Source organism: Muntiacus reevesi, chromosome 7, assembly GCF_963930625.1.
Source record: "Muntiacus reevesi chromosome 7, mMunRee1.1, whole genome shotgun sequence".
In the NCBI taxonomy this organism is placed as follows: Eukaryota; Metazoa; Chordata; class Mammalia; order Artiodactyla; family Cervidae; genus Muntiacus; species Muntiacus reevesi.
The window spans coordinates 12,745,317-12,766,720 of NC_089255.1; the positions used below are offsets into that span (position 1 = coordinate 12,745,317).

The 21,404-nt window shown below is 49.3% G+C and overlaps 1 protein-coding gene across 1 annotated transcript in view; it reads right to left on the minus strand.

Annotated features, from left to right (window-relative positions):
• MEGF11 (multiple EGF like domains 11) overlaps positions 1 to 21,404 on the minus strand; it is a 380,180-nt gene that overhangs the window by 60,514 nt on the left and 298,262 nt on the right. Inside the window, exons 8-10 of the mRNA XM_065941975.1 lie at positions 17,922 to 18,058; positions 13,842 to 14,054; positions 6,131 to 6,305 (exon numbers count right to left, since the gene is read on the minus strand). Of these exons, the coding sequence (XP_065798047.1) occupies positions 6,131 to 6,305; positions 13,842 to 14,054; positions 17,922 to 18,058 (525 nt within the window). The remainder of the gene's footprint in view (positions 1 to 6,130; positions 6,306 to 13,841; positions 14,055 to 17,921; positions 18,059 to 21,404) is intronic.

A 21,404-nucleotide genomic window follows, 5' to 3' on the forward strand; every position in this document is an offset into this window, starting at 1 on the left:
GTTAATTCTAAAGTGAGGAATATTCAGGGAACACCTCGTGGAAAAGGCAGCCTTTGACTTTAGCCTGAGAGGCTGAGAAGAATTTTCACAGACTGAGATAAGGACAGTGGGGGAGGGTGTCTCAGGAAGAGGGAAAAGCTTGAAAAAGTGGCATAGGCGGAGTCCTGAAGCAGACACTGTTTGGGGAAAAGTGAATGTGTGTCCCACAGTGCAGGTTTGTGGCAAGGAGCAGGAGACGAGGTCAGGGTGAGCTAACTAGTTTTAAGAGTAACTTATAAGGACTGAGGTTCGCTGGGTAATGAGAAGCCATGGAGGGGGTGATGAGACCCCCAACTTCCAAGTGGATGGAAACCTCCACTTAGTCCCCTCAACGACCATTCAGAGAGACTCCTCTCACTTGTGAATCATCCCTCACTTGGACAGTCCCAGGACTCTGCCACCTTGAGACCTGTGACCCTCACTCTACATTCCCCTACCCCCGTTCACCCAGGTGCTCTGGCTGGGTAAAGACCCCGGGTTCTAATGAAGCAAGAACAGCTCACAGGGACTGTCCGAGGTGCTGAACCAACGCCACACCCAATTTTAAACACTGCCATTTTAACGATGAGCTCCTACACCATGGTTTCTGTTGGGTAGAGAACTTCATTTCCACTTTACAGATGAGAAATGGAAGCTTCCAAAGTGAGAAGAACCAGAGTTAGAAACTTGGTTTCTTGCCTTTCAGCCCAGGGCTCTCTCCTCTCACTCTGCAGCCTCAATGTAGTGCAGCAATTCATACCCCAAGTGATTTCATTGCTGCTGCCAAGCTAACATGGAAAATGCCCAGACTCTCTTCCCAATTCCATCCCTATGTTCATTTCCCTATGCATTGAAATGTATGTCCATGCTGCAGTGCATCCTGAGACTGACCATTCAGGGTAACCCACAGGTGCTTGACTGGATTTGCTTGGGACAGCAGCTGTGCATATGTATGGCTCTGTTGCATTGAGAATGCCTGGGCATAACTCATCCTGACATTCTCCTTGGAAGGGAGTGCTGGGCTTGAGGGAAGCAATGTTTCCCTACACTCTCATAGTTCACCAATAATTACTGGGCCTCTACTGTGTTTTAGCCACTAAGCCATGAACTTTCCATTTGAAGATTCTCACTCTCCTCTGAATAGTTGAGGAAATTCAGACATAGGCAGGATAAGTGACCTACTAATAGGGACAGCAGGGATTGGCGCACCAAGATTTGAACCCAAATTTGCATAGTTCCATGGTGACCCATCAATCAATGTCCGTCATCCAATAGAGGAGAGTTGTGGTGCTCCCACCACTGCAGGCTTTGTGATCCTACACAAGTCACACATCCTGTTTGAACTTCAGCTCATTCTCAAGCTGAAGAACGTGAAAGTGCACTTCTGTAGGGTGCTTGTGAGGAACAGAGATAAAGCGTGTGGTGGGTACTCAGTAAGTGTTTGCTGCTCGTGTGAATATGACTATTATTGGGCATAAGCTCTGAGAAGGCTGGATGGGCATCCACACACCCAGCAGCTCCTCAAGTTCTTGGCAGAGAAAATATCCAGTGTTCTAGGAAGGAAGGAGAAAGAGTGTGAGGACAAGAACACCCCAAGTGCCAGATGGGCTTGTTTCTGCCCCATATTCTTATGACCTCAAAGGGTGGGGAGCACCTGGCTGGGTCAGGCATGTCACTGGGCTCCCAGAGGTGGTTCAGTACTCCTCACCCCTCATGTTTATGATGAACCTGAGGCCATTCTTAGCCCTCAGAGACTCTGCCTTCACAAACGGATTCCAACATCCTCCCTTGGCAAGAAGAGCTCTGCTGAGAGGACAGCTGAGGATACAGCCTCACACCCACTGCCCTGCTGGCTACTCACACCCAACAGACAGGACTAATGCAACTCTCACATTGCAGATGAGGACACTGAGGCCCAGCAGATAAGGAAACTGAGGCCCAGCGAAGTAAAGCAACATGCCCAAGGTTACTGAGCCAAGGTTCAGTGTCTCCCAACTCTCAGAAAAGGGCTTTTAAAATAGTCTCATCATGCAAAATGCCAGGCTGGATGAAGCACAAGCCAGAATCAAGATTGCCGGGGGAAATATCAGCAACCTTAGCTATGCAGATGACACCACCCTTATGGCAGAAAGTGAAGAATTAAAGAGCCTCATGATGAAAGTGAAAGAGGAGAGTGAAAAAGTTGACTTAAAACTCAACATCCAGAAAACTAAGGTCAAGGCATCTGGTCCCATCACTTCATGGCAAATAGATGGGGAAACAATGGAAACAGTGACAGGCTTTATTTTTTTGGGTTCCAAAATCACTGCAGATGGTGACTGCAGCCATGAAATTAAAAGACACTTGATCCCTGAAAGAGAAGCTATGACCAACCTAGACAGCATACTAAAAAGCAGAGACATTACTTTGCCGACAAAGGTCCATCTGGTCAAAGCTATGGTTTCTCCAGTAGTCAGGTATAGATGTGAGAGGTGGACTATAAAGAAAGCTAAGTGCTGAAGAATTGATGCTTTCGAACTATGGTGTTGGAGGAGACTATTGAGTCCCTTGGACTTCAAGGAGATCCAACCAGTCCATCCTAGAGGAAATCAGTCCTGAATATTGATTGGAAGGACTGATGCTAAAGCTGAAACTCCAATACTTTGGCCACCTGATGCGAAGAGCTGACTCATTTGAAAATACCCTGATGCTGGGAAAGACTGAAGGTGGGAGGAGAAGGGGATGACAGAGGATGAGATGGTTGGATCACATCACCAACTCGATGGACGTGAGTTTGAGCAAGCTCCAGGAGTTGGTGATGGACAGGGAAGCCTGGTGTGCTGCAGCCCATGGGGTCACAAAGAGTTGGACACAATTGAGTGACAGAACTGAACTGAATGAGTCTCAAATTAATTGCCCATCCTAAAACTCTTTCAAGGAAAAAGGCAGGTGGATAAATTCACAAACCAAACAACAAATATAGGCATTGCTAATTATCATTGACTGCGGGATGTTTCAGGGAGGGTCTCAGCCAAGTCTGTTCAACTAATTACCCTCATCCCCGACCCTGAGCAGAGCTGACTAATTGCAGGAAACTGGATTCATTCAGAAGCTGGGGTGAGGGCAACAGTTTGGTTTCCCCCTCTCTGGGAACCTGGTGTGTGCAGGAATGAGTCATGCTGGATGAGAGCAACTGACTCTTATAATCATGTGGAGCAGCTCCTGCTCATCCCCCGACAGGGCCCTGGAAGAGCCTTTGCAGGTACAGTGAGGCTGGACAGGAGGAGATGGATGGAAATCCACGGGATGTCAGCAGGGCTCCTTGGCTCACAATTTGTCTCAGCCCTGAGCCCCAGGCAGGTGGGACTCCACATGGAGATGATTCCTACAAGTGCCAAGTCTCCTAAAGTTCAAGGGCAGGATGTTATTTTAATCCCAGATGGAAGCAAGAGAGACAGTAGCCTGGCCTCCAAACTGCTGGAGCCCTGATCTGGGGGCGTTCATCCCCCACCCCCACACACTCACTATTTGCAGACTATGAGCTAGAACCCTGGGAGGGGCAGCCACTTGCCCACAATCTAGAACTGCCCTGGTAGTTGAGCCGGGACTGGGTCTGCAGGTCCTCTGCAGTCTGCTGCAGTCACTTCACTCCAATTTCAGTCACCTGATCACTCACCCAGGTGAGACTTTTAATCCCAAACAACCATTCTCTCCTACCCAAACCCTAAACCTTGAGCACTCCATTATTCTATGGAAGTTGTGAAACAATAGGTGCAAAAACAGTGGAAACAGTGTTAGACTTTACTTTTGGGGCTCCAAAATCACTGCAAATGGTGACTGCAGGCATGGAATTAAAAGATGCTTACTCCTTGGGAGGAAAGTTATGACCAACCCTGACAGCATATTAAAAAGCAAAGATGTTACTTTGCCAACAAAGGTCTGTTTAGTCAAGGCTACGATTTTTCCAGTAGTCATGTATGGACGTGAGTGTTGAACTATAAAGAAAGCTGAGCACTGAAGAATTGATGCTTTTGAACTGTGGTGTTGGAGAAGACTCTTGAGAGTCCCTTGGACTGCAAGGAGATCCAACCAGTCCATCCTAAAGGAGATCAGTCCTGGGTGTTCATTGGAGGGACTGATGTTGAAGCTGAAACTCCAACACTTTGGCCACCTGATGCAAAGAGCTGACTCATTGGAAAAGACGCTGATGCTGGGAAAGATTGAGGGCAGGAGGAGAAGGGGATGACAGAGGATGAGATGGTTGGATGGCATCACTGACTCAATGGACATAAGTCTGAGTAAACTCCGGGAGTTGGTGATGGACAGGGAGGCCTGGAGTGCTGCAGTCCATGGTGTCGCAAAGAGTCGGACACAACTGAGTGACTGAACTGAATTGTGAAAAAAGCTCACACCAATAAAGGTAAATGAGAGAGGAAACCTGCAGGAGGACAGATCTCTGTCTCTTCTGAAGATGTCACTGGAATCATTTTCATCTAGTCTGACCTGCCTTGGGGAAAAGAAGGGGGGCGCTGAACAGAGCTTTGTTCTATAGACCAGGGGAATCCTGCCCACAAAAGACAGCGCCACAGGCAAACCTGCACTCTCACATCATCACAAGGGCTTCCTTGCAGGCCTTTGGATCACCTTGGCAGTGCACTGGCTTCAACCAGACCACATCCAGACCAAATGTATCAGCATCTACAGGAGGGCGGCCCAGGCATCAGTATTTGTGAAGCTCACCAGGTGATTACAGTAGGCAGCCCCAGTTGAGCACCATCCCCTTCCTACTCAAAGCAGCACTGGCATCACCTGGGAGTATGTTAGAAATGTAGAACCGCAGGCCCTTCCTCGGTTCTACTGCATCAGAACATACACTTAACAAGGTCCATGGGTGGTTTCAGAGCTCACTAAGGTCTAAGAAGCACCGAGGGAAGGTCCTCCACATAGCCCGTTTCTACACCTAACAGCAGCATTGCAAGGCAGGTGTCCCATTCCACAGGTCAGGAAACTGATCCTGAGAGAGGTTAACCCACTGACCCCGGGTCACACATTTGGTGAGTAGGGCAGCCAAGATGTGACCCTGGACTGGTTCCAAAGGCCTGACTTTGGACTACACAAACCACTTCCTATAGCACAAAAATATGACCACAAAAAATATGACCACGGGGGGTCCCCTGAATGTTTGGGTTCTCACACTCACTGGGCATGCACCACCTTTGAACAGGATTCCACTTGCAATGTCAAGTTCCCTGGAATCAAACTTCAAAAAGACCAGCATAATTCATGAGGAAATACAAATAGTAAACAAACACGTAGGGAAAAGGTTTTATTCTCCCTAGTAATCAGAGAAATGCAAATTAGAGCAATAATGAGGAGCCATTTTCTAGCTATATAATTAGCAAAGATTAAAACAAGAAAAGAATGTCAGCAGAGTTGTTTTGAAATAGGTACATGCATACACGACTGGTGGCAGTGTAGATTTATATAACCCTTGAGGAGAATAATATGGCAACATCCATCAAGAGCCATAAATATATTATGCCCACTGACCCTGGGAAGTCACCCTAAGGAAATAATTCAACAGGAGGGGAAAAGCCTTTGGTAGGAAGATGCTCAGGGCACATGTGTTGTGAACTTTGGAAACAACTCAGTATTTAGCACTAAAGGAATGGCTGAGGATCCTGGGGGTCCATCAACTCCTGCTGTGTTATGCAACCACTAAAAATGGATAATCAAGAAGCCCCAGCAGCAAATGTGGGTGAAATAAAGCAAAATACAAAGTCTTGTGGTTATTATGTGCTCTGTGGTTATTAGGACGGAAAAATACTGTGTACATAGGATATGGACAGGCAGGAGCTGGGTACAAAGGAGACAACTGGTGTTTCAGGGTGAGGAGACAATGGAAAGACACCTTCCTTCCATTACATTTTGTAGTTACAAACCTCAGCAGAACTGGCCTTGGCAGCTGTCTGGTCATAGCCTCTGAGGGGCCCATGGAGACACTCATTCATTCTTCATGCCTGGGCACAGGGCCACACTCCCTGATTCCACCCAGAAGTGGGAGAAGCTGGCCCCTCTCCTCTGTGGGGGCAGGGGTGGGCAGAGAGGCCATGGGAGCCCCCTCCCATCTTACCATGAAGCCAGGGGCACAAGTGCAGCTCCCCGTGATGCTGTGGCAGTCGGCACCGTTCTGACAGGTGCAAGGCAGCTGGCAGCCATCACCATAGTAGCCAGCGGGGCAGGACTCATTGCAGTGGTAGCCAGACCACCCCGGCTGGCAGGTGCAAGCTCCAGTCACGGGGTGGCAGCTGAATAGACGAGAGAAGGAGGAGAGGACAGTCTGGTCAGGAACGCGGCCATGTCCCACCCTCTGCCCATCCCAAGTCTGGCCTGCCCTTGTGCAGGATCGAAGAGCCTCTGATGTTAAACTGCTTAATTTTTTTATTTTATTTTTTATTATTTATTTGGCTGCGCTTTGTCTTAGCTGCAGCATGCAGGATCTTTAGTTGCACCTTGTGGGATCTAGATCCCTGACCAAGGATCAAACCTGGGCCCCCTGCATTGGGAGCATGGAGTCTTAGCCACTGAACCCTGAGGGAAGTCCCTTTTGCTTTTTTTAAAAAAAATTTTAGCTTAACGTTTTGTTTATTTGTCAGAACATGCCACGGTTACACGGTCTTATAAGCCCAAGAAATGGAGGCTCATAATTGTTAGAAAGTTTACCTAAAGTTACACTGCTAGGAAATGCAAAATCAGGATTAGACGTAGGTCTCCTGACTCCCAAACAAGTGCTCTTTATAATACAAATACAGAGACCAAAGCAGGAGGCGGCCTTTGCAGGTCCTTCCCTTGTGTACTGTGAGGTTCAGAGCTTCGCCCACTCTGCACCCAAAGCAGATGCCCCGTGTGTGGGCAGGCACTGGGGGCTGCACTGAGGCCCAGTGGGTCTGTATACTGTAGGTGCTTACTGAGCATTTGCCGAGTTAAAATGGAACCTCTCGGCAGATGTAGCCTCCCCTCTCCGGCAAAGTCTGTATTGGGGAGGACACCCTCCATTCATGCATTGCTAGGGCTCTTTAAGACTGAGCAAGATCATCACCATCCCTGGTCTGGCTAGGCCAGAGAAAGAACCCTTGGCTGGAGGTAAGGGCTGCCTGGTGCAACCTCTAGAGAGATGGGCAACCTCTGGCTGGGAGAGTCTGATCCAATAGCCAATATGCATTCACGTTAGAGGAGATGCTGAGTGTGGTGACCATCTTCTTCTTAGAGTCTCTGTGGGGAGTGTAATTGACTGATATCCCCACCTACTGTGTCTGAAATCCAGATAATCTACCTAAAGTCACATTGCAAGGAATTGCAAAATCAGGATTGGACACAGGTCTCCTGACTCTCAAACAAGTGCTCTTTACAGTACAAATCCACAGAGAACAGAGCAGGAGGCTTTGTTTTCTCCGCAGTCACATTTCCCCCAGGCTCCTCTCAGCTAGAGCACAGTGGTATTATATCAAGGTCGACATATTCCTGGGAAGTCTGGGACTCCTCTGATGGGCAATTTGGCTGAAAGACTCCCCATCATGTGAAACTTTCTTTGAACTGTGCTTCAGTTTAAGACTTTGCGTCTAGCCTTCCTTCTTCCTCTGTTTCCTTCACACAGGTCAGATCTGCCTTACAGTCGATGGTTTTCTAGCCTCCCTAGCTCCTTCCCCATTTTCCCTCATGGCTGTGTTCCTAGTAAAACCTCTTGCATTTGGCATCTGCTTCTGTGGGGGAGAACCCCAACTGACACTGTGGAGAAGATGCTGGATGGTAGAGACAAGACTTTTGGATTTCCGGTGTCATCTGCTTCCCTGCTATGGAGTCTAGTCCAAGGGTTGTGGTTGAAAGGCGCACTCTGGGCTGGCAGGAGGAGCCTACATACAGATCTCGGTTCTGCTAAGTTCCACATAGGTTATGGGCCTCATCTCCCTGGGGCGTTGGTGGATCCCCAGTGCCAGGTTCATATGCACTGCCCAATTAAGAAATCAGGAATGAATAGCGCTTTTACTACAAATAATTATTTTCTCTCTGCTGACTTGTTTATCATCTGTCTCCCCACCAGGTGGCAGCTCCCTGGTGGGGGGTGGTGTCTGTCTCTTTCACTTCTGCATCGTACCCCAGTGGCCAGCAGTGTCCCTGGCACCGGGAAGATACTTAATATGTATTTGGCAAATGAATTAATGAACAAACTAATTGCGTGAAGCTCAGCCAAGCCAATTCTCCTCTGGGAGCTCTGATTTTCTCATGGAAAATGAGGGATGGACAGGAGCAGACAGTTCCTGAATGGTAAGTACAAGTAGCAAAAAATCATTTGGAAAATGTTTAGTTTCATTAATTAATTGTTCAAGTCAAAACAACAACTGGATATCACGTTTTCTCTATCAAAAAGGTAAAGTTTCTTTCTTTATTATTATTATTTTAAATGGACAATACTCAATGCTGGTAAAGGTTTCTAGAAAACAATTTGGGGTTGTGTATCAGGAGTCCTAAAAATATTCAGACCCTTTGGTCTTGTAATTCCATTTCTAAGAATCTATCCTAAGGAAATGATCACAGTTGTGGAGAAAGATTTATGCATGGAGATGTTCCCCGAAGCATTATTTATAACAGTGGAAAATTGAAGTAATTTAAATAATAATAAATAATATGTGACTAGGCTATTAAAACACCAGACACTTTACACCTATATTTCTAAACTTCAAGTAAGCCTGTGAGTTAGGCATTAGTGCCTCTATTTTTCAGATGGCACTTGGAGGTTATATGACTGGCCCAAGGTCACAAAGATAACTCGGTGGCAGCTGGAATTCAAACCCAGGTCTGTCTGGCCATGTTCTAGTCACTGTCTCATGCTGCCTCTGACACCAGGATACTGGTTAAAAGAATTATGACAATTCATATGAAGGCATGGTAGAGAAGTACGCAAATGTTTTCCAGCCTATTTAATGATATGACATAAGGTAAATGAAATATGCAAACTGTACATCAATACAAAGTCATGATCTAAAATATGAAAAAAGTGTGAAACAGACATGGATGAAGAATGAACCAATTACAACAAAATGGTTTCTGTGCTCACCTCTGGGTTGAGAAATTATGAAGGACTCCGAGTTTTTTCTTTAAATTTCTATGTATTCCCTTTCTCAAACTGAGCATCTATTATATTCATAAACAGATAAAAAGCAATAAAATTACAAATATATAGAAAAGAATGTGTGCAAAGGATGGATGTCTGCAGACTTCCTGAGCTTCACGGTTCCCTGGCCCCCACACTGTAAGGGGAAATAGTGGCCTGCACAGCTGCCGTGGGGCTGGGAGCCCCACCTTGGTGGGCCTAACTCTCAGCCAGACAGTTGTGGAGCTCTCCTCTCCGTCGTCAACACTTCCAGCAAAGCTCTGAGGCATGGCCTCTCTCAGTTCCAACTTCCCAGGGGCCTCCTCTGAGGTTTTGACTTAGGGTCAAAGGGCCTGGCTCAATCCACAGTCATGCAGACGGACATGCTTGGAAGTACTCAAGCATGTGAGCAGGCAGCCTTGGCTGCCACGATCAGCTCCGTCCTGCCCTGAAGATTCTGAAGGGTCTCAGGCGCCCTCTTGCCCTCTCTTCAGTAGACTCACTAGTTACAGGTCCTTGCTCTGGTGTGAAGACTACTTACTCTGTGAGAAGCATAGTAGAGGAACAGTGAGCTGTCAAACGTTGGCCTCTAAGCCCACCTGCATTTCTACTTCCCGTTTCAGCCCACCGGCGTTTTGGATGCGTAGGGGTATATCTCAACATTAATTTTACCTTTCACTCTGAGAAACCAGAAAGCTCAAAACCAAATCTGAAATCATTTTTTTTCCTCTCTTCTTTCATGTCTCTAAAATTCTATGTTTAAAAATATAATTTCTATTTTCTTGATTTGATTACTTGTTACTTATTATAGAAACTCCAAAAATCCTTTTGGAGAGAGTGGGGAACGACCGCTGACTCAGTCATTGACTCAGAAAACTGCCATCACCATGCTCTCAGCGCCTCGTCACAACTCCCCCTCCATGGTGTCCCCTGCTCTGCCCACCCCGCCACCCCACCACCCCTGCCTGGGGGCAGAGCCACTCCCTTGGGTCACAGGGTGGGCAAAGGACTGCAGGTTCGGCTCAGGCAAAAGTCACAAGCACTGACACTGGTTCACTTGCACAGTTTTTTTCCCCCTCACCTTTCTCCATTTCCCCCAGACAGAGATTAATCACAAGTTAATAGGAGCCGAAAGCTGAACAATACAGGAATCTTTTCAGGGTGGAATTTTCTGCCTTTTTTTCTCCTGGCTGCTCTGAGATTTCTATCAATGCTGCATCTGTTGGCTAAATCAAATCTTTCAAAGGTAATCCACGATCATGGCCGCTGGAATTCGTCTATGACAATCCAATTGTGGCGGGGACATGGACATGGTCTGACACACGGGAGCTCACTTTCTCAAGGTTATTCCTTGATGAAGGAGGGAGGCTGCTTTGTGTGTGCTACAAAGCATTTACAAAGGGAATAAAGCATTGGGGAATTTCTCTGGCCACTTTTTCCTTCCCAGGGCACTTGGGTTCGACCTCTTTGAAGCGTCCTCTCCAGAGGGGCACAGAGCAGAAAGAGGCTGGGGTGAGTTGAGGAGAGTTTTCTTTGGTCAGGGGTTGGGAGGTCTTTGTTTCTCTAAGAAGGATGCTCAGGGCTTTCATTGCAAGTTGTCTTGGTGGGGCTCTTGCAGAAGCCAGGGGGGCAATGAGCAAGGCTTCTGAGGACCCCACACTGCATCTTTTGGGGAGCTGAGTAGAAGCTTCACTTGCAAAGACCACAAGCAAAGACCACAAGAAAACTTTCACCCTTACTGGACTGATGAAAGATTGGGAACCTGAGGCAGAGGGGGAAAGTGCACATATCAGGACACAGGCTCAGACACAGGTAGTGCTAAGGCCAGGATCCAGGAGTCCCAGACCCACCAAAACCTGCAGCTTAACTGCCTCAGGAGTAGGAGCCCTAGAGTCACTCCTCTGCTTTTCTTAGATCCCAAGAGAAGGCTCTAGAATGGGACAAAGGCTCACGAGAAGAGAGGAGTGACCTGTGTCCACACAGAGGAAGACAACTGTTCTCTGTGTCCCTGAGAACAAAGCCAAGTGCAGCAAGAGAGAGGCTGAGTGAGATCGGAGGTTCTCCACCATGGGCAGTCCTGCCTCTGCCTACCCCATCTAGGTGTCAGGACTTGGGGTCGGGGTCGTGCTACTGGCATCTACGCTGCTAAACATCCTGCAATGTGCAGGACAGCTGTCCATGACAAAGAATTATCCAGCGCAAAACATCCATAGTGGCAAGGCTGAGAAGTTTCGAGTTAGACCAAATAAAAACTTGGTGGGTGCTGGGGGCTCAGTCACTGGGGCAGTGTGCCAGGAGAAAGCGGTGAAGTGTTAGAGCTTGGGCAGAAGCACCCTAGAGGAATGGGCTGTTGAAGATGAAGTCAGTGGTTCTTTTTCCTGAAGGTCCGCTCTGTGCCAGGCGCCTGCAGTGCTGAGGCTGCAGAGGTGGGCCAGCCCACTCTGTGACAACGCTCCCGAAAGGAGGCGGTCAAGTAGACCCGGAGGAACCCGGTCTGGGGGCCTGGCTGCCAGGCGCCCTGGGAGCCCCCACGCCTGAGAAGTGCTGCTGCTCCCAACCCCTGAAACGTGACACGTGTTAAAGAGAGTAAAGCAAATAATCATCAATATTGAATGGGCTGAGATTAGCGGTGGTGAAGAGGGAGTCCTTTCAGATTAATAATGCATTGAGGACTCCTTCAGAGGAGGGGTAAATTATGCAGGGCACGCTTGCTCAGGCACGGGAAGAAAACAATAGCTCTTTAATTTGGGGGTTAGTTGGATCTCCAAGGCAGGGACTATTCCTGCATTGGATCTCAGTGACAGTCTTGCTTCCTGTCTCTGACACGGACCTCCCTTGGCTTCCCTGCAGAGCAGGCTTGCTGGGGGAGAGGTGGCGGTGGCTGGGGTTCCTGGTGCTGCCCATCCACCCATGGAACAGTCTGAGGCAGCTGTCCAGTGCCCCCGACCAGCCATGTGGAAACCCTGTGTTTAGAGCCTGGGAGCTCTCACTGTGCCCTCCAGACCTAGCCCAGAAGCCACGTCCTCCGGGAAGACTTTCCTGACCAGTATGCTTTCTGTTCAGAGCCCTTGGTCACAGTCACTCGAGCACACGACACAAAAGGCCAGCCAGATAAATTTCGTTGCTTCTAAGATGCTTTTTGCCCCACATTTTCATAGCTCTGATGGGTGCGCTATGCAGTCAATGGTGTGTCATGGTTCAGATGTAGTAGTACGTACAATAAAGCAGAGCCTCACTACTGGTGTTGTCTTGTATTTGAAGAAATACGGTAGAAGATGCTCAATGTGTGTGCACGTGTGTGTGTGTGTGTGTGTGTATATGTAGGGGAGGGGTGTGTGTCCCAGACTCAAGTTCCTAAAGGCTGGACAGGTGTTAAGAACACTTTCTTTTCTCGTGGTCAGCCCTGCAGGCTCTCAGTGTTTGTTGAATGAATAAGTGAATCAATGCTTAAGTCATATACAGGTCAGCTCCGTTGGCTCCAAGGCTCCCTGCTAATTGTTTCCTTTCCACCCTTCTGCCATCGCAGACAGCACTGCCTGAGCCACTCAGCTCTAGGAACTAAGGACTGAGCTGTAACACTTGCGAATATGACTCTGCCTACAGTGACCAGAGGCTCCTGGGCGATGTGCGGAGAAGTAAAAGCTGGAAGTGAGGAGGAGCTGAGGCTGAGTCCTAGCCGTCCCGGAGACAAGGCTACAAGGCAGAGGCCTCTCTGGCCTGAAAACAGCAGCAACACTCATGGCCCAGGGCAGCTGGTCCTCCCCTGAGCTGTCCTGCAGGCCCGAGGGGAGAAGGAGAGTCCCCTCACCCTACACCATCCTAATAAGAGTCGGCCACATAAAAGGCTGTGGAAGCATTTATCTGGGACCGACAGCCTCATCTATTACCAGAGGGTGTAATAGATGCTAACCGGTGCAGGAAGCAGGAATTGAAGGGAGCTGGGGGAGGTGGCCCAGGGCAGCTCTGGCTTCTCCACTTCCAGGAAGCAGGGGTGGGGCCAACATCAGTTCAGGTGGCCCCGACCGAGCCCTGAAGGGCAGAGAGCAGGGCAAGGCTGGCCCCAAGCCAAGACCCTCATGCAGGCCTGCCCTTTGTCCCTCCTGCTCTTCTACCCTAGCCAGGGCCAGAGGGGACAGCTCTCGGCAGGCCCCAGGTGAGCCATCCTGAAGGTCTCTTCTAACACTGGCCCTCTACGGCTAAAGCCCCATGCTTCTGACCTGGTAGTTTGGTTTCTGGGCTCCTTGGGGTTGGGAGACAACTTGGTTAGATGCGGACTGTGTGGAGGGAAAATGTTTTCCAGGAAATTGCCCCCAGGGCCTGTGGTACCCCAAGCTCAGCCCCAGCCCCCCACGATTGCATGGCTGCACCCATGCCCACCCTGCTTCCCCGAGGGCCACCAGGCACCCTCTTGCTCCTGTGTGTGGCCTATGTTCAATGCCAGCAGCCAGGCTCAACGTTGGCAACCGGGGGTGGTGGACGAGCAGGCGACCTCAGTCCTCGTCTTGACCGACAGAGTGACCTTGGCTTTCCCTTCTCTGATCAGGCTGGCCAGTGACAGTGATCGCCAAGGTCCCAGCTCTGCCACTGCCTGCCCAGATAACCCAGGTGGAGGGGGTGGCTTGGGCCCTGAGAGCCCCCTCTCCACCAGGCCCCCAGTCCCTGTCCCTGGGCTCCGCTGTCCCCGCTCAGGTTGTACCTGACAGTGTTGTCGGCATCGCAGGGGCAGGGCAAGCTGCAGGCTGGGCCGTGCAGGCCCTCGGGGCACAGGCGCTCCTGGCAGCGCGGGCCTTTGTAGCCGGGTTCACACTCGCAGGCGCCGGAGCTGGGGGAACACTGACCTCCGTTGTGGCAGTCACAGCGCTGGGAGCACTGGAAGCCGAAGGTCCCCAAGGGGCATTCCTCTTGGCACCTGCAGGGCAACAGAGTACGGTGAGTCCGTGCCCCGGGCCTGCCTCTCCAGATGCATCGGGCACGCACCCCCCCCCCCCCCCCCCCGCCTCCGGGCCTGGGGTGCTGTACCCCCTCACACCCTGCTCCCCTCTTCCCTTCCCTCCCGCGGGAAGTGTTCTGTGGCTTCACCATTCTAGTCCATTCCCCTCTCCAGGCCAGGTCCCCTCAGAGTGAGTTCCTGCTATCATATTTCACTGATTGCAGGCTTGATGGGTTTGTGGTTTTTTTTTTTTTTCTTTCAGTTTTTTGACTGCAGTAAATAAGGATAACATAAATTTGCCGTTTTAATTATTTTCAAGTATAGAGTGGTGTTAAGTACATGTATATTGTTGTGGGGGTTTTCCAGGTGGCTCAGTGATAAAGAATATGCCTGCCAAAGCAGGAGATGTAAGAGACGCGGGTTGGATCCCTGGGTGGAGAAGATCCCCTGGAGGAGGAAATGGCAACCCCTCCAGTATTCTTGCCCTGGAAATCCCATGGCCAGAGGAGCCTGGGGGGATACGTCCGTGTGGTCACAGAGAGTCGGACACGACTGAGTGAGCACAGACATACAACACACACTGCTGAGCCACCATCACCACCATTCATCCCTAGAACCTTTTCATCTTCCCAAACTGAAACTTCTGTACCCAGTAAATGACAAACCACATGAAGTCCCATGGCCAGAGGAGCCTGGCAGGCTACAGTCCACGGGGTCACAGAGTCAGACATGACTTGGTAAAGAGCATGCATGGATGTAGATTCATTGTCACAGCAACAAATTAAGCGGTAAACCTGGGAGCATTTGAGGAAAGAGATGGGCCACCCCTGCATCCTAGAGACAAACGGACAGAAATGGCCCATGGACTTTGGATTATCTGCGTCCCCACACTGCTTCAAAGGTGTGGAGAATGGGGAACTGGCCTTACTGCCCTGACATCTGCTTCCTCATCACAGAATGGGATGGTAATAACTAAACCTCACCATGTGTTTGAGGATTAAATGAGATAACGTGTATAAATATTTAGAAAGGTGCCCCATGAATGGTAAGTGCTCAATAAGAAGTGTTAGTTCTTATTATTACTCTTGTTAATACTGTACTCTGTAGTTCTCCTAACAGAGCCCTTTTGGCATGAAAAGGCTCAAAGGGAAGACTTCCAAAATGTTAACAATGGAGTGGACTTAAGGAATTATGAATGCTTTAATGATTATGTTTTTCCATTTTCAGGTTTTCTATTTATCTTCTACAATAATCAGGGCAGAGGGGAGCCATAAAAGATGTTAGAAAAAAAAATACAGCCTTAGCCTCTTTATTAAATCTTGGTGAGTTCTGAGTTGGAAGCAATGTTCTTTATCACAGCACCCAGATTGTCTTCCTGCAAGTCTTGCTACATTTTAGCCCGCTGAAGCCTCAGGGAGGGAAAGAACAGAAAAGAAAGAGAGGAAGAGGGAAGAGAGAAGGGGATGTGTGGAGAAGAAATGGGAGGTAGAAGAGAGGAAGGAAGAGGGGAATAAGATGGAAGGGGTTAGGGTGGAAACCGAGGCAGATGAAGGAAGAGGACACAGTGCAGTTGAAGAATTGGACATTGCCAGCCCCAGTTCTGCCTCACAATGGATTTCCCCGGAAGTCACTCAGGTTGCCTCTCCTGGATATCTCAGGCCATTAGGGAAGAAACCCCAGCCTGGAGACACCTCCAGACTCTCCCCTTTCACTGGGACATTCCTGTTCCCTCCCCCCTGGCAGGATTGAGTAGAAAGAGTCCTAGAGTGTGAGCTCCCTTCTCTGAAGGGCATGTCTCTACCCCATGTCATATTTACAAAGTGACACTCCATAGCCCCAGAAAAAGAATCTGGAAATGAAATATTGACAACCTAATCCATTTACATAATCAGCCTCTTTTTTTTTCTACCCACAATTTAAACAACTTATTTATTTAGAGATCAAGCAACGACTGCTAATGAATTTTACACAAAGCATGCTAATAACGGGGACTGTGGAACAGAAGGGTAATCACAGCAGGAATTAGTTTTCTACTTAAACATCCTTCCTTTGCAACATATCAATCTAATGTGTCCGATATTACCATTAACAACCAGATACATTGCTCAATTAAATTACAAAATGAGCTGCAAAACCCTCGTTACGTTTCATGTTTAATTTGCACTGGATTCTGCCTATCCGGGGAGGCCTGCATTATTATACCCACTCAACTATAATATGCTCACAACGATGTGGGGTGGGTTCATGCAGCTGTCACTTACAAAATTAATGGAGGCAATTTTACAAAATATTAAACACCAGGCAGCCCGTTTAGGTGGGAAACCCAAATGTTACTGGGCCCTCTTTTTGTATTCTTTTCCTGGAGTTGATGGGCAGAGCTTGCCAGAGGACGCTGAGGTCTGAGGGGCTTTGCTCTGTCTCAGGTTCCCAGGCTGGGTCCCAACATGAGGGATTAGGGTCATTTCTCCATTTGGTACATCTTGGCGGTGGAAATGGAAAGCGCCGATGAGGTTGGGTCTCCTGGTGTGGAGTCTAGCCGGTTGGAGCTATCAACCAACCTGCTTGTCTCCAATAGAGAATGGGTTGTTGGCCATCATGTGCAAGACAAAGGGTCCTGTTTTGGTTCCGGGGTCTTCCAGTTCCTGCCCCTGCTGGCTCAACCTGAGCATTTTCTCACTGGGGGAGACAGCGGGGATGGGAAGGTGGGTGCAGCACTTCAGTCCTGCCTCCATTTCTTCCCTCAGAGATGCAGACTCCAGCAGAGGTCAGAGAGGGATGGGTCCCCTGATGCCACACCCCACATTCTACGCCAGGGATGCTCACGAGATGAACACTAGCTCACCAAGAGCTCAGATCTGGCTTAAAAGGCTCTAGGTTAGGGGTAAACAAGCTTCAGGCTGGAAATGGAAAATCTCTTTTCTGGACATCACTAAGGATTTGGGGCTGACTCCAGCGAGAGTTGGAGGAGCCCCACTATGTTGGGCAGAGCCAGAGGACTCACTGGTTAATTCAGACCTAACTCTTGCTTCCTGATGTTACCTGGGCAGGGGAGGCAGAGTAACAAAATCCAGAGCAACAAAATCCAGTTGAAACATGGATCCCACAGAAGCAGGCAAGGGGTGTGAGAGTTTCCTTTCTACTGCCCATCTCTCTGCTCAAGGAGACAGATGTGGTTCAGACTGAGAGGGAGAAGATTCGTCTGGATTCTGTGGACAAGTGTCCTCCACCAACTCTGAATTCACTCACCATCAGACGCCCTGGCTGTCGTTTCTCCTTCTCCATCATCATGGAATCCCTCTTGTCATGGCAAACGCACATGTCCAGTAACCCTCCCGTTACGTATTTTGTGGGTTATGCACTTGGCAAGATTAATTTGATTCCAGAACATTGGTGGCCTTGTTCAGTCTGCTCTTAGGCCACAGGCCTTCAGAGGATGCAAACTGATGTCAGTATCCTTTTGGCAGAACTCATATCAGGAAAAAAACCCACTTCTAAAAAGAATAGTGCAAAATGTGTGAACTGAGAGTGCATGCTCAGCTTCTTCGGATTATGGGCGCTGCTGTCTCCCTTCAGAAGGGCAGCAAGTAGAGGGTGGAGGTAGGTGCCTACCTCTTCCCCCAGGTGAGTCAATGCAAATTCTGGGCTTGGTCCCTGGGCTGGGGGAAGGTGGGTGCCCTCAGCAGGCTGAGGGCCAGGAAGGATGCATTGGCAGGAGGACTCAGAATGCTTTCTGAGAAAGGAACAGGAAAGCTGGCAGAAGGCTGGTAAACCTGACCTGTTGTCTGCAAGGCTGCCGTGAAAATGAGTAACGTGACCAGTAAGGACGACAGCTAACAGCATCCTTACCTGTCTCCCATGTATCCGGCTGTGCAGTGGCACTGCCCAGTCACGTGGTCACACTGTCCTCCGTGGTGGCAAGGACAGTCCTGGCTGCAGTTCTGGCCGAACGTCCCCGGTGGGCAGGGCTGGGCACACACTGCTCCCTGAAACACAGGAGGGAAGACCTGCAGAGGTGGTGCTTCTGAGATGCGATCCTGAGGCCACCTTCTTCTAGAGGTAGCACGGTTGCTACAGCCCAAGGGATCACCCCTATCCCTTAGTGGGACCTTCCCCCCGATCACAGAAGCACAGAAAGTTGGACACCATGACTCCAAAGCCACAGTTTAGAGATGGGCAGACTGAGACCCGTTTGCTTATCCAATCATTCAGCACGTATTTAATGAGCGCCCGTTGTGTACCAGACCCTGTACTAGACTCTAGGGATATGAAAACAGGTAAGATTCGATTCCTGTCCTTCCAGCCCACTGGGGAGAGAGACGAGAAAACAGGTAACTTGTGCACGGTGCCCTTACACTGGTCCACGAGAAAGTGCTGAGGGAAAAGAAAGCGGAGATGCGATTAAAGACGGTGGTGTGGAAACATACATTTATCTCTACTTCTTTCCCAAACCCAGCTACCAGAAGAGTAAAGAGTAAACCCAGCTACCAGTACCAGGCGGAACACATAAACCTCCAAGGAGAAAAGGAAGGGGAGAGGGGACCATAGAGGACAAGAGGTATCACGCGGTGGAAGATGGACCGGCAGATAGAGGAGCAGGATCTGCTGGAGTTTCTGCTTTCTCAGCAATGGCAAGTGCCTGCAAAGGGAGCGTGGGAAGATAAAGCCCAGAAAAGCTCAGGAATCAGAGATACCAGGGGCCTCTGAGGGTCAAGGCGCCGGTGTGCTGAAACAGGAGGAGTGCTTGGAGGCTTATAAAAGAGGGAATTAGACCCCAGATTTTTACCCCCGTTTCAAATAGCTTTCCCAAGACTAGCAGTTTACTTTTAGGGAGGCTGACCCACGAAAGCTTCAGACATAGGGACAGCAAGCACAGCCAAGGGGGGGGGGGGAACCGTCAGAAACGGGGATCTTGTGGGATCTGCCTGCATAAGTCAGACCCTCTGCTCTCTTCCCCTGCTCAGCCCCCACGATTCTAGTGACCAGACTCTACTCCCTCTTGCAGGGTCCTGGAGGATTCGTTTCTGGGAACGCTGAGAGCTCAAGGGGAAAGACCTGCCGATACTGATATTTAAGGCTCCTATCAATCAACAAGCCTGGCACCTCTCCTGCCCCTCTGGCTTCCAGCTGGCTTTTCCAAGGATTAGGGTAAAACATGAACAGGAGACCAGAAACCAGCAGATACTTGAAATGAGGCTCCGAGTTGGGAGATGGTGGTAAAGCATGTTTTGGAGGAATATGGAGGGAAACACCAGAAGAAACACCTAAAAAAGTTGAATCTGGTATCTTTCAGGAGTAGGACCTGTCAGAGGGTCGGACAGAGGACTATTTTCCCTTCCTTCCAGTAGTAGCCTTGTGGTATGAGATACTGTATATAATTTTATTTTATATTTTGTATATAATTTTAAAATTATTCCTATGACTCTTTGGTCTTTATCAAACAGGAATAAACTTACTTTTGTCTCCTGCTGCCCTTTTAGCCTCTCCCACATGAGAGATGGTCATTTCTCTCATGGAGATCAAGGATTCTCCCACAATTAATTAATCAATTAGTTCAACACACAGTTATTAAGCACCGATAATTGCCAACCCTGAGGAAGCTAGTTTAGTCAGGAAAATCCTGCTGACCAGAGTCATCTATCAATATCATCCAATTTACTTGTAATGAATTAAGCAGTAGGCCTTTTAACTCAGATTTCTCCCCTACATATAAGTCAGATAGTGTGGGGCTGAGAGGGGGGCTGGGAGGGGCAGAGATGGACGATTGAGTGGTAGAGGCAGTAGCCGAGGATGGTGAGATGAGTGTGTATGTGAGGAGGGGGCAGGGAAAAGCTCCTCAGATGAGGGGTCCCTCTTCTTCCTGGAGGTGGTGGGGGTGGTACTTTGGGCTGCTTTTCTCACTGTACCCGACAAGTTCTAGGGATTCTTGAGGGAAGGGAGGAGACTTTATGGCCAGTTCTCTGCAATCCTGGGCTGGACGAGGACACTCTGACCCTGAAAAAACCTTTTGAACCATTAAGGGAGCTGTGTTTATACCTCCTACATCCTCATCATGGAGCACAGTGAAGCCCTCCTATACTTACACACACACCATCCATCCATCCATCCATCCATCCATCCATCCATCCATCCAACCACAGACTCCCTTTTCTCGTCAGAGTTTCTGAGACATGATCAGGGTTCCCTGAAGAGCCCAATAGGAAAGTCTGCTTCCTTTCAACAATTCCTGGGGAAATCGAGCATCCTTGAGCCTCTTCTGGATGGGACGGTGAGCACCTCTTTCAGCCCCTGCTCAGTATTCCCCACCCACAGCACCCCGGGTCCCTATAATACTCAGTCCTCCTCAGGCTCGAGCTCCTGGGACTGGAAGAAACTGCTACCTCAGAAGGGCTGCTGCCTGATAGGATGGGAAGAACATGGGACTCAAAGTCAGGACTTGGGCTCAAACCCCAGGTCTACCTCCTTCCAGATGGCCGAGTGAGGACAAGTCGTGTGATAGTTCTGAGCCACAGTTTCCTCATCTCTAAAATGGGAGTGGTAACCCCCAGTGTCCCAGGTGATTGTAAAGATTCAGTGGGATCAGAGATGGGAAGGAACCTTCATTAAATTAGAGATGAGTGGGCCCTTCATTAATACTCAACCCAAGCAGACCCCTGATGAGGTGGAGGTGGTAGGAGCCCAGTATCACCTGGGACAGAGAAGAGTGGGGGAGGACCACATAATTGGCAGGTTACTGCTGGTTAGAAGAATAGCTTTTGGGGGAGAGACAGGGGAAGAGAGCGGACAGGAGAGTATCAGCCTGAAAGAGGGCTGTGGTCTTATGGTTTCTTTCCTGCTATTATGAACTGTGTCCCCCAGGTTTATATATCCTAACTCCCAGCACCTTAGAAAATGACCGTGGCTGGAGACAGGGCCATTAGAGAGGCAAAGAAGTTAAAGTGAGGTCATCAGGGTGGCTCCTAGTCCAATATGACTGATGTCTTCACTGGGAGGAGAGATTAGCACACAGACGGGTCAGAGGGAAGGCCACGTGGAGACACAGGGAGAAGACCACCAGCTACAAGCCAGGGGCTGAAGCCTGAGCAGGAACCAACTCTGCCAACACCTCGGTCTCAGACTTCCGGCCTCCCGAGCTGCAGGGAAACATTTATTTCTCTTGTTGAAGCCCCCCAGTGTATGCTGCTTTGCTATGACAGCCCTAACACACCTGCCCTGTAGTTAGCTGAGTGAAGTCTCCTAGAGCGGTGGGATCTCGGGCAGTGTGGCATTGAGAAGGTGGGGGAGATGCAGTGAGGCAAGACTCCTGCTCCTCAGGACTAGATGGACCAAACG